At 41.2% G+C, this 12,998-nt stretch overlaps 1 protein-coding gene across 1 annotated transcript in view; it reads left to right on the top strand.

The window, feature by feature from the left end:
• Positions 1-11,631, top strand: part of TMEM131 (transmembrane protein 131) — a 103,331-nt gene extending 91,700 nt beyond the window's left edge. Inside the window, exons 33-41 of the mRNA XM_055701391.1 lie at positions 825-952; positions 2,343-2,467; positions 2,617-2,775; positions 3,549-3,726; positions 4,060-4,181; positions 4,298-4,394; positions 5,549-5,646; positions 7,065-7,228; positions 10,611-11,631. Coding sequence (XP_055557366.1) covers positions 825-952; positions 2,343-2,467; positions 2,617-2,775; positions 3,549-3,726; positions 4,060-4,181; positions 4,298-4,394; positions 5,549-5,646; positions 7,065-7,228; positions 10,611-10,907 — 1,368 coding nt within the window. The 3' untranslated portion in view covers positions 10,908-11,631. The remainder of the gene's footprint in view (positions 1-824; positions 953-2,342; positions 2,468-2,616; positions 2,776-3,548; positions 3,727-4,059; positions 4,182-4,297; positions 4,395-5,548; positions 5,647-7,064; positions 7,229-10,610) is intronic.
• Positions 11,632-12,998: the final 1,367 nt, after the last annotated feature.

The following is a 12,998-nucleotide window of genomic DNA, read 5'->3' as shown; positions in this document are numbered from 1 at the left end:
AAACCATTCATGTCATCAGTTACAAAGGGTCAGTTTACTGGTGGTGACTCGTCAGCAGGTAGTTAAATTACCTTTGACAATTCCCCCACCTTTCTTTTACTCATTTGGCTTACATGCTTCTAGGTAATAAACTAAAGCTCTAACAATTTGGTAGTGGTCAGGTTGCCATATTTTGTCCTGAAGCATGTGCTAGGGAACCAAAAAAAGCAAAGGTAATCGCAAGGAGAAGAAAACCAAGCCTAAATTTTGACATGTCTTAAATTTGAACTTTGGAAAAAAGATAGGGATTCTAGGTGGGGGAAGAAAGAAATCAATGTAATATATTTTAAAAGCAGCAGTTTAGTAAGTTTCCATTTGAAAATCACCTTTGATTTTTCAGGATGGCTATTTGACAGTATACTTGGATTCAGAAAGTATTAGAAGCGTGGTTAAAAAAAATATAAACTGAGTGGTGAAGTTGCTCATATTCTTTGCTTTGTTGAAGAGTGTTTTAGACAGCCTGCACTGTGTACGACAGATGCAGTATAGGTCTCAGTACAGAGCTAGCATCTTCTGAAGTAGAATTGGAGACTGTGTTTGCAAACATCAGATCTGCTTGATGCATGTTAGTATTTCAATTTCTACTCTTCCAAATAGGAAAAAATAGATACCATGCTTTATAGGTATACTCATTAAGTAGTGAAAATAGACCTTCTATGCTGCAAAAACGCTCGTGTTTTCAAATAGCATTTTTTCCTCAGCCCTATTTAGACTATGTATGTTGTGATGCAAGAGGGACTTTACTTTTCATTAATATTAACGTGTTATTATAATGTCTTTTATAGGAGCCTGAAAAACAAAAGGGAAAAGTTATACCAGAAAAACCTGAAAATGAAACAGTCCAAGTAAAACAGAAAACTAAAAAACTGCTAGCAAGTATCAAGAAAGAAATCCCTGTAGATGTGAAAAGCAGGTATGTGTAACAAAGGCTCTTTAGCAGGGAAGGCTTTGTGCTTGAAGGGAAGGTGGGTTGATAAAAGTCTGTGTATTTGGCTGTTGTGGCTGCCAGTCTGGCTAATGCCAACAGCAGATACCTTTAAGCAGCTTTCTCTTCCTTCCTGTTGTCAGGGAGTGCCTGAAGTGTGTAAATAATAAATTATTTGATAGGAAATACAGCTAAATCCAGAGAAGAAAAATCAGTTAAGCAATGTTAAGCATTTTGTAACAGGTATCACATACACAAAATAGGGTTAATGTTTCTACAGGGGTTTCTAGTGGCTGTGCAGTAAGCCAGCGCTAACATGAGTGCCTTTAGTTGCCCTTGGTGAAGTGACAGCCATGTAATTTCCTTTTTTTGTATCGCAGAGTAAGATCAGAGTCTTGGATATGTTATTAAAGGAGGCTGCTGCTGCTGGCAGTCCCTTTCCTTTACTGGCAGGTGGTTGATTGCAGATGATAGAAAGGGGAAAAATGAAGAACCTACTATATCTGGTTCATTCTGAAATAGTATTCCAAAATTCTGAAGTCAGATCAGTATCCAAGTGCCACAAAAGTAAACTACTGGACCGAGGCATTGTATATTTGCTTGTGTTTTCCCTGTTGCTGTAATTAATACTGGACTAACTGGATAAGTAACTAGTATAAATTAATTTTCTTCACAGTATTTCTGAAAACACTGCCTGGCAAAGTCTCCTCCGTAGTGTATTTATTCTTACATTAACTACTTGCCCTTATCATATAAATCACAAGTTCACTACATGTGACAATATTCAAAGGCCCCATGAGAGCTGGTTTGGAATTCTTCTGCACAAAATGGATAAAATAGTTCTTCCCAAGAAAGTTTGAGACATGTAATCAAATAGCTTGAAAAAAAGAACAATATATGGCCAAAGGGTTTTTGTGGTGGGTTTGAATAGTTTTATGCCATCAACTAAAAGATGATCCTGTACATTCAGGGCAATAGCATATCAGGAGCATGTGATCTAACAGGAGTGTGTGGGGACAGACTGCCCGTTGCCATCTCTTGTTGCCTGTATATAATCAAGCAGGTTTTGTAATCCTGGAGCTCCAGGATGAAAGTTTCTCCTGGAAGGTAAGCGAGCACTAATAAATGTGTGGGGCAGTATGGGTAGAAAATGAGCTAGGGCTAGGAAGGGTGGAGTTGCATATAGGAGAAATCCAAAACTCTGCTTATGTCTAGCTTGGAAGATGAGCACAAGTTTGACATAAGGAAGCTGCAGGAGACCAGTCTTTTCCAAGACCGTATGGCGCACATATACGTACATGTATAAAATAAAAATAAAAAATCTTCTCTTCAGCACTTCAGAGAGCTTAAAAATAAGTGGATCTCTGTTTTCATTTAGTTCCTTGGAATTGTCTTATACTCCCCCGCTGGAAAACAAGCAGCGTAAAGCCTTTCCATCCAAGATGTCTACACAGCACCTCTTGACGAATGGGTCTAAATCAAGAAACCTCCCCAAAATGAGAGGTAGTGTGAGGCTATATTTTATGAATACCTTGGGAGTTTTATTCAGCTGTTTGTAACCCCTCTTGAGTGTTTTGTTCTAAGTCTGGTGTGCGAAGAAAGCTGCTCAGTTTACTATCCACAGACTGGCTTTTCTTCTTTTGTTTTCATAGGTCCGAACAGTAAGTTAATGGAGAGCAGGCCATCAGTATTAGCAAAATTTCTCCCCAGTGGTTCTGGACAGGAGCTAGGAAACACCAGCAGCTCAGAAGGGGAAAAGGATTCTCCACCACCGGAGTGGGACTCTGTGCCTCTTCACAAAGCTGGCAGCTGTAAGTAATCACTACAAGACAACAGAATTAGTCATCTGGAATGCGTATCTATAGGTAGGCTTGGTCTGTTTGCGGGTCTTCCTCTTTTTTTTTTTTTTTTTTTTTTTTTAAATTGCATAGTTGTGTTCCCATTTTCTGCTGTAGGCCTGATATTGATAGCATCTGGTACAATTTGGGAGGTTTGAAAACCACGTGGGCAGAACATGGGCTGTTCTGCAGTTCTTCAGAGATGAACAGGATTCAGAAACTGCCGGGGAAATTGAGGAAATGAGAATTATCACTCGAAAACAAAATGTATTTTTACAGCAGAAGAAGTTTTGCTTGGTCAAGTCTGCTGCAGCCAAAGTTGAAACTAATTAAATGATTTGTCCTTGAGAAGGAACAATGAAAATGCCTTAATGCAGCGGTTAGCGTGGGACACTATTATAAGCCTTTTGGTTGCATTGTAAGTCCCTTGTGTGGGAACCGAATCACCTTCCTCTTGGTTGCATGTGAACATAAAGTCATCCTTCTCCATGGCGCTCACTTATCTTCTGTACAGATCAGTTTATCTTGGTGCTTTTATTGCAGTATGGTCTCTCTGAAAATAGGTGGTAAACCTGAGTGACGATGGGTGGGGGTAGAGAAGGAGCTATTTCTTCGATCACTTTGATCACTTCGATCACAGCCTTTGTCATAATTCTTCTCTTTGAACAGAAGGGATAGCAGAAGGTGGGGAAGCCTCTGTTGCAATGTAAATACTACAGGAAGATGTGTCGTATTTCTCTTTGTAGCTACGGACAACCTTTATAAACTCTCTCTGCAAACCCTGAACGCAGATGCTTTCCTGAAACAGCGACAGCCCTCGCCAACACCCGCCTCTCCATCTCCTCCTCCTCCTCCTCCCGCATTGTTTGCATTTGGGCCACGAGGAGGCACTTACAGCAGCATTGTGAACAGCAGCTGCAGCAGGTGAGTCCAGACCAGTACCTCCTACTGATTTCCCGAGCACAGGACGCCTGTTGAACCCATGTGCTTCACACAGTGCATCTCCCTTTTCTCAGAGCCATTTCCTCTTCCCATGGGAACTGTTTTTGCAGATAACACTGTGCATATCTTACCACTCTATCTATATTTTTCTGGGGTTTCTTACAACTTGGTAGATTGGAAAAATGTACAATTACATGAACTGTTGAACTGTTGTTAACATTTTCATGAATGCTATCTTAAGTTGCTGCTGTTTTTTATCAAACTGCTGAAGTCCAAAACCTTACTTTTTTTTTTTTACTTTTTTTTTTTTTCAAGTGAAACGAAAAGCAAGCAGCCTAACGGTACTAAGCATAAGCTGGCAAAGGCAGCTTCTCTTCCAGGCAGGAATGGTAACCCCACTTTTGCTGCTGTAGCTGCAGGTTATGACAAGAGCCCAGGTACTAGAACCAGTTTGGAGTTCTAAATATTTCTGAATATTTCCTGAATGTTCTGTTTCATTATTTTTTATTTTACTTGGTTTATGCATACATACATCTGGGTTTTTTTCTTGCAGGTGGCAGTGGTTTACCAAAGGTTTCTCCAAGCAAGACAGATGTTTCCAGCAATATCAGCATTTCCCACACAGTTGTTGACAGTGATGGCTCTGACAGGTAATTTTTATATTCTCTAGGCAAATACCTAGGCCCCTAGAAAAGAAGATTGTAAGCTGTTAATGACATTTTGAAGCTAGTGACAGAATTAATTCTATTTACTTTTTTTCCCACTTTTTTCACTTTTTTTTTTTTATTTGTTTGTTTGTTAAACTGTTTGTTAAAGTCTGGGCACAGCATCTCTTACCTTGCAAAAAAAATTTAGAACTTATGAGTGACTCAAAAGTAGAGAGAAGGATGTTCTGGATTTGATGGGGACTTTCCCCACTTCATTCCAAGTAACTCAACCATCTTGTGTTCCCCAGGCATCCAAGTATGAGCAATTAGCTTGGCTTTTCCAGTATTGAGTGAGGAGTGTGTACCAAGGCCACTTGAAATAGTTTACAGGCGCAATATCTTGCTGTGCAGCAATGTCTTTCTCTCCCGGTTTTGACAGAGACCAGAACTACCACTGGGCTTTGAGTTACAAGTTGGAGCAGAATATAGTTGCACTCAGTCATGTTCTCCAAGGCACGCTGTCTTTTCTGTTGTATCTTGGCAGTGCCTATCTCAGGTGTAAAAAGTAGTGAGTGTTTGGTAACCTTTCTAGAATAGGAGAGAGACTTGAATTCAAGTTTCAGTATGCAAAGGGATTGCTTTTCTAAGCAAGGTTTGTGGGTGGGGTTTTAGTTTGGTTTTGTAAATTGTTATCGCTGGTGCCAGTGAACTCATCTGTATTTTCAAGAAACTTGCCCAGAACCTAGAGTGTGAGCATTTGTATCCCTTCTGAGTGGCTCTATAAATTTTCTCTGCTTGTCAAAAAAAACAGCGCTATGGCTTGGACTCTGTGAGTTTTATGAAAAACTGATCAAAACAGCTACTTTCAGTTTGTGTTGAAGCTCAGTTTACAGATTAAAAAGCATTGTCTATAGCAGTGTGTTTGCTCCAAGGTGGTTATATACACAGGAAAATGGTATTTCACTGAAATCTTTTGTTAAAACAAAAATAAGCTGATTTGCTAACTCTTGATCATGATTAAATATATCTATAGTTAAATATATATGCACACACACATTTGTACATACACATTTGTATATAGAGCGGAAGTTAATATTGTCGGTAGTACTGTGTTAATGAGTTGTTACGTTGCTTTCCCATTACTCCATAATACTTAGTTCGGGTTTGTGGAGTCCTATCAGCAATCCCAGCAGTCCCGACTTCACGCCTCTCAACTCATTCTCTGCATTTGGACATTCTCTTAACTTAACTGGAGGTGAGTTTTTGTTTTCAAATATTTTTCTGTATTCAAATACAGGTAAAGAAATGCTGTGTCTCCATTCCACTGGTCTATCTGCAGACAGTGTTACCATCCCTGTCCCCAAAAAGAATGACTGTATAGGAAAGCATGTTAAAAATTTGGTGGTGAATAAGTTCTGTGTTTCAGCCCAGAGAGAGTTAGTGGAAACTTTTAGAGTGTTGTTTGGGCTAGAAATACTCATTTTTGAAGTTCCTCTGTTTCAGTAAAATTACTTTATACTTGTTTTTTCCTTAACCTTCCTCCCCCCCTCCCTCCCCCTGAAGCTTTGCTGTAGGTCTCAAAAGCCTGCCACTACACCTGTAGTTTCCTGAACACTTCACGCCTGCATAAAACCACTGCACTGTAAATGAGGCAGTGGCCCATCTCTCATGTTGATTTCCTCTAGTGTTTGTTTAGCTGCATTATGAAGCGATGCATACCAAACCCAGCAATTCATTCCTGCATTTAAATATTTAGGTAAACTTTCCATAAGTGACTACTGGGCCTTGATGCAGGCAGACTATAGTGCAGAGCATGGATGCTCTGTGTACTGACAGATTTGTGTACCGTGTTAAGGGGGGTGTGGTAGTTTTTTAAGGTGTCTGCAAAAGGTGATAAGCAAAGCAAACTTTGTAGGTGGCATTTGCAAAATGGATTGTACGTCTACTGAAAAAAAATGCTGTCTACTGAAAAAATTGTTTGTCTACTGGAAAATGCGGGGGGTCTGCAATCAATAGCAGCTGCTGTTCTGGGGTTCTTTCATCTTCACTGGCAGCACTTGGCACCAGTAGCTCTGAGGGATGGCAGTAAGGTGCCCGGGATCAGTTCTGTGTGCAGGGACCAGGCAAACCACAAGTGCTGGTGCAGCCCTTTCCATCTCGGAGCCAGGATGGTGGGGTCTGGGCTGGGACATAGCCAGTGCTGCCTCCCGTACCAGGAGTTCCCTGGAAGGGAGTGCTGCAAGGCAAATGAGTGCTGAGGTTATGAGAGGCTCCTTCAGCCTGGGCACTTACTCCACCAGCAGTTAACTTGTTCCGAAGAGGTGTCAGGACCCTCAGTATTGCGGTACTTCTGCCTGGTTCCCCGAGTGCTTTCGGGTCAATGGTACCATGAACCACAAATCCCATAGGCTGATACTGAATCATACACTTTGCAAGCATAGAACTTTCTTCCCACCACCCCCAACCATGGTTCTAACTCTAGCTGCTGTCTGATGGAGGGAATGTGAGATGAGATCTGTGCTACTGTGTGACCTTTTCTAAATCTCAATTAACGCGCTGCAGCAGGACCTGCTAGAAAAATGTGGGAAATAACTGTGAAGAGTATTAGTCTGCTGTGATTCTTGGAAAACGAGGAAGAGTGATGTACTCAGTTTTCTTTCATTTTATTTTTAGAGGTTTTTAGCAAACTTGGTTTAGCTCGATCTGCTTATGGGCAGGATGTTCAGAGGAACTGGAGTGAATTCAACAATGTTCCATCATCCATCTGGGATCCTTCAGCTACAGATTCTGTACCCTCCTGGCCAACAAGCTCGAGTTCCCCAACTCATACAACTGCAGTAAGTATTCAATCCAAGTACAGCATTTTATTACTGTTACCAACCTGTTCTTTATCTGCCATCTAATTTAATTTTGAGAATTTTTAAATTTGGGTGAAAAAAAAAATCAACTGAAGAATAAAGGGAAGTTAAATGTATTCATCTTTCTGTGTAGTTCAGTTGACCTGGCTGTTGGACTGAGGGTGATTAGCCTGCTCCCTTGCAGATGATGAATCCATGTAAATGGCTTCACATAAAAGTATCTCTCATGAGAGCATCTTGCAGTACCTACAAAACAAAAAGTGTGTTCCATTCCCACGTGCGTCAGGACTGTAGAAAGAGCTTCTGTGCCATGGCTGGACACTGCCTCTGTCACTTCCAGTTTGATGGACAGTTGCAAAATAGCCAATATGGTAACTTTCAGCCTTTGATTCTGCTTCCTGAATCCAGTGTTGCACCTACTTGTAAATTAACAAAAGGTAAAAAAACCCCTTATCTAAAAGGCCGCAAATGTATTCTTTCCAGCCTAGACAAAACACTAAAGAACTGAGCATAAGGTGAAGCCTTTAAACAGACTACTAATTTTGATAGAGTTCTTGACTGTACCCAAAGAAGAAAAAACATCTTTTACCCAGATTGTAGCACTGCACTCTCATACTTGTGCCTCTCTCTGTCAGAATAAAACTTACACCGCAACAGCTGTCTTCAGTGCCAGCTGAAATCGTTCTTCATCTTGTCTTCTAAAAATGTTTTTGTAGTGAGTAAGAGGCAGTGTTTACTTCACCTGGTAGCAGTTCAGATGGAGTGGGGGAAGGCGAGGGGCAGGGGAAGCTGAAGAAGGTCACACAGCTTCTTATAGACACACACTCACTGATCTTGCCCTTGTCATGTGGTTGCAACTGTAGCTATAACTCACTAAAACTATGTAAGGAGAAATTTTTGCTTTTTGGTCACACAGAGGGCAGATTTCTCAGTGTTTGATAGAAGGAGGGATTGAGGACAACCAGAACAATCTCTCTAGCTCCTATTTCCTGGCCATTCCTGAAAAATATTTGGAAATGTGTTTCAGGAGGCATCAAGACGGAAGCCAGACCAATGGCATAGAAGAATTGTCAGTCTCTCCCTTCAAATACTTCAATTTTGGGGGAGAGGATGGTGGTGAACACAAAGCATTTTAGCTTATTCAAGGGGAAGATGAGTTAATAAACAAGAAGCAACAGACAGAAAACATTCAAAGCCTTTTTCATGATAGTGATCTTTTCCAAGTGCTTGTGGTGAGCCAGAACAGGAAAATTTGGCTGTTTCTGTTAAGAGCAAGGAGGTTCAGTAAGTGCTAGGTAAGAGAGCAGGTACCAGGCCAGGGCCCAGTCCTTCTTTCTGGCACAAGAGCCAAAGCTGTTCTCACAAACAGTGCTTATATAGCAGCTTCTGGTTACCCTCTTTTCTAGGAAGGTTTGTGGGGAATTGTTTTTGATCATCCTCCTTCCTTATTCTTCTTGCTTTTTCATTTTATGCACAATTCTGCTTCTATACTAAAGACTGAGTCCCATCTCCCCTCAGGCCTTGCTGCACTGCTGGTGGTACTTCCTAAGTTACTTTCTAACCACAGCCCCGTACTCCTCTTTCCTCCATCTCCCTCCCTGCATGTAGTTCTGTCTGCCAGCCACTTCGTTCCTCCCTCCACCAGCCCTGAAAAGGAGTAGCAGTCTAGTCTAAGGTACTCTGCTCTGCCGTTCCTTTCCTGGTTGCTTCTACTTTATGAGCAATTACCTTTCCATCAGGTTCTCCCAAACACTTCTGGGACACGTAGGAGTAGTTTCTAGCTGTTACCTGCAGCAGAAAATAGGGAGGACTTTTAGTGTATTAGGGTTGGTGTTTGAGCAGCAGAGTGAGCATTTCCTGCTGTATACTTAGTAGTCTAACACTTGTATAGCTTAAATATAACCACTACAGTTATGTAACAGTAATAAACTGTGACCCTAGTTTGGCTCAACATCTCAGTGACATTGGAGAGTCCTAATGACGTTGGCCCAGTTAACCCCTGAGTATGCTCCACACTCCTGTCCAGCCCTCAGCATCAAATTCTGTGAGGAGCCGTTGGTAGTGTGTCAGTGTGCAACCAATTTCAGGTATGATTAGACTGAGCATAGCTTCTTCATTCCAGGGGAGAAAATGAAAACCTGAAACGAAGGCATTTTCAGAGTCTACCTTGTTTACTTTTCTCTAAAGAGATTTTTATTTCAATCTTCAGATGCAGAGTGCACTGATACTGGTTAACCTTTAGCGTGTGTTATTTGAGGGCAGAGATCTTGGGAAGGGATGCCCTGTGTCCACCCAGTAAATCCAAACATAAGGATGTTTGTACCTTACAGCACTTACTCAACAAGCCCACTGCCTTTTGGATGTATCAAGTTTACTGTATATTTGCAAATTGAATTTACAGCCTATGTACATTAAATCTGTTGGCGCTGAGGTATGTAGCGCGTTAAGCCTACATGTAGCAGGGTCTGTGCTAATATTAGCATGAAAGTTATGCTAACCTTTCTCATCTCCATCTTTGGCTGCTTCCGGATATCACTTTCCACTGCACCATGGGTTAGATTCCTCTGCTTGTTGCTTGCTACTGTTTGGACTTTAATGAAACAGTTGACAAAATCTGGGCCTTGTTCATTTCTGCATGTGCTCTCTAGGCTTGCTGTACCTGTCCTATGCATCCCCAAGGCATCTGTGGCATGTGTTGCAGTACACCGGCATCTGCTCCATGACAGATGGCCAGATCTCCAGTCCCCTCTCCCTTCATCCGGAGAAATTCTGGATGGCGGGGGGTGGGGAAGGAGGGGGAAGTATATGCTAGGAATATGGGGATGTACAGTGGGGCTGAACGCAGGTAGGTTCGTCCAAAATGTACTATTTGTAACAGATACTCTGAATAGAAGGAGATAAGTTTGCAAACGGCCAAAAAAGGGTGAAGGCATAAACTTTGCTGCTACCTTCCATTACAACTTGAATTTTGTTGTTTTGTCAAGACTTGAACCATGTTTATCTGTCTCATTCTAACTAGTTGAATTAAGCTTGAGCTTTTTGGCCCTTGTGTGTTAAAGCTTGAATACTAGTAGTGCTCAAATTAGTAGTGTTATGGGGATGTATAAGCTCAAACAAAATCAGCTTACAAGCCTATAACGTAATTGCACTCTGCAGCCTGTCCGGTGACAGTTAGTAGTGTGGTTCTCCTGGGCAAGCTTCTAGTAAAGGGGAGTTCAAAACTCCATGTTGCAGTGAAGATGGAAGGGGTTCCACAGCAGGCTTGCTGCTTCTTAGATACTTTTCTTTCGGGGGGGCTGTAAACATGGTGAAAATAGAGGTTTACTGAACTGCTGCTTACCTGGTTCTATCTTTACTACAGTCGATCCTTGGCAACCCAAGCGGCCTGTGGTCCACCACTCCATTCAGCAGTTCCATTTGGTCAAGTAATCTCAACAGTGGCCTTCCCTTCACCACTCCGACAAACACGTTGTCAGGCATTGATCTCATGGGTAGTGAAAACTCCTCTGCTGCTCCTCCTCCGCCCGCTGCTGCCACTGTTGCCAATCCTGCTGAGGACATGGGACAGACCTACAATCCTTGGAGAATCTGGAGCCCAACAATTGGAAGAAGAAGTTCAGATCCTTGGTCTAATTCACACTATCCTCATGAAAACTGAAGTTAAGCGAAAGGAAAGAACTCTTATCCAGGTCATGAGACAATTCTGAATACAAATTTTTGAAACATCATTTTCAGGCTGTTGCTGGTCATTGCTTCCCTCTCCCCTGCCCCCGCCAGTCATGCTTTCATCACTCGCTCCTTTTTAAAGTCTGTCCTGCAATATGGTAGTGTGAGATTGCAGATAAGCTTGAAAAAGTCTGGGTGTGGTCACAAATCCCAACTACAGCTGAAGCCTGTAAATCTGAACAATTTCTCTGGTTTCATATTTTACCATCTGCCACCTTTACTTAGGAAACAATTTGAACTATAAAATGGCCCTGGCATGCAATACTTTTGTGAAAAGTACCGGTTTGGGTTTTTAAATTTTTTCCAGTATTATCCTCCAAGTTCTAATTTAAAAGCAAAGGGCACTTTGTGCTAAAATGCAGAGTATTTTTTTAAAATGAGGCTCTCTTTGTTAACACAGGTTCTAAGAATGTAAAAAAGAAAAAAAACCAACAAAACCAACACAAAACCTTAAGAGCAAAATGGCTGAATGTAAGAGCATTCTGTTGAGACTGTAATACACTTTCTGTGCTGTTTGTACATTTGTAAACCTGAATGCGTTTTTAAGTTGAACTGAAATGCACACAGCCAAGACTTGTGGAAAAACAAGATACCTTGTGCATTTCTTACGGATACAACTTTGGGTTGTACTTTAAAATAAATACTGCTTTTTTCAAGATCTGTCTGCTGTAGTTCTGTGCTCTTGGTGTTTTCTGAACTTGTGTGTGCATGAATCCACTTGGTGGTGGTAGCCTTCAGGCCAAAAGCTACTGCACATAGGGCCTCTATTAACAGAAGTTTCACTGCAAATGAAACCTGGCTTCTCAACCGTGTGGGTTTGTGCAGCAGTGGAGAATTAGAAATTGTTTTCAGGGTCACACAGTGCCACCCACTCAAATTTGCTGGATAGAGAAATGCTGGAAAAATGTCTGTACTGTTTAAGTTTCCAAGTATCGGGCATAGAAGCAGCTGCTTCTGTTGATGCTATGCCCATACCTTTGTAACACTGTTCTTGTATAGGTCTGAACAAGAACTCTACTATGTATAGATACAATTTATCTGTCCCTTTAAGGTGCCTCTTTCCCTTCATTAACAGTAAGGCAAGCCCCAGTGACTACATATAGAACTGAACCCTTCCATTACAAGGAAGCATTAAAAGGCACTAGCAACATAAATTTACTTGTAACTCAGTGGTGCTGCTTAAAACTCACAGCAGTGCATCTTCATCAGAATCCATATTAAAAGTGTAAGAACTCTATATTTTAGTTAAAACCTTTATGCTACAAGGAATATTGTATGTGAAAAAATGTGAGGGTTAAATAAATAATTAGGACTAATTGAGTATTCCTCCAGCTTGCATTACATAAAATCTCTACAAGTGTCCGATTGCTGTCTTCTTGCTGCCACCAGCAGCAGCTTGAAGATACAGATCGCTGAAATAGAAACCTGCTGGAACTCCTTTGTTCTTAGAATTTGGGTACTTCTAGAACCATGCAAGGTCATGAAATGCTCAGCTTGGATTTGTATGCAGTTTCCTGAGTAACTGGGCAAACAAGTCTTTTACTGCATGCAAAATAAAGAATAAGTAGCTAAGCTACTGACATGCCAGGGCCTGCTTCTCTGTAAATGGAACTTGGGAAGGTAACCAGCAGTAACTTCAAGGTGAAAGGAGCCGCTTAAGGTAATGTGCCACCTTTTTCTTAGCAGGTGTTTATATTGGAATTGATTCCACGGAGGATAGAAGCAGAAATGAATTCTGAGACACGAATAGTCCTCAGTGGTTTAAACAGTTGTGAGGACAGAAAAACTTTTCTCCTTTAAAAACATTTCCCTTTGAAAAGACAAGGCAACAAAGAATTTAGACTTTTTTTTTTTCCCAAAAATGTGAGCCATTCCCTTGTGTCAATTCAAATAACCTCTGCTGCCTTTAGAATATTCTCATTTCTTGCTGAGTTCTTAAAAGGTCTTTCAAGAAGAAACTCTTTGAGTTTCTTCTTGAGCACCTATTAAATATTACTTAAGTTCCAAGGGTGAGACAACCTGA

This window comes from Falco cherrug, chromosome 2, assembly GCF_023634085.1.
Source record: "Falco cherrug isolate bFalChe1 chromosome 2, bFalChe1.pri, whole genome shotgun sequence".
Classification (NCBI taxonomy): Eukaryota; Metazoa; Chordata; class Aves; order Falconiformes; family Falconidae; genus Falco; species Falco cherrug.
The sequence above is the reverse complement of the archived record's forward strand: the minus strand, read 5'-3'. Positions and strand labels throughout refer to the sequence as shown.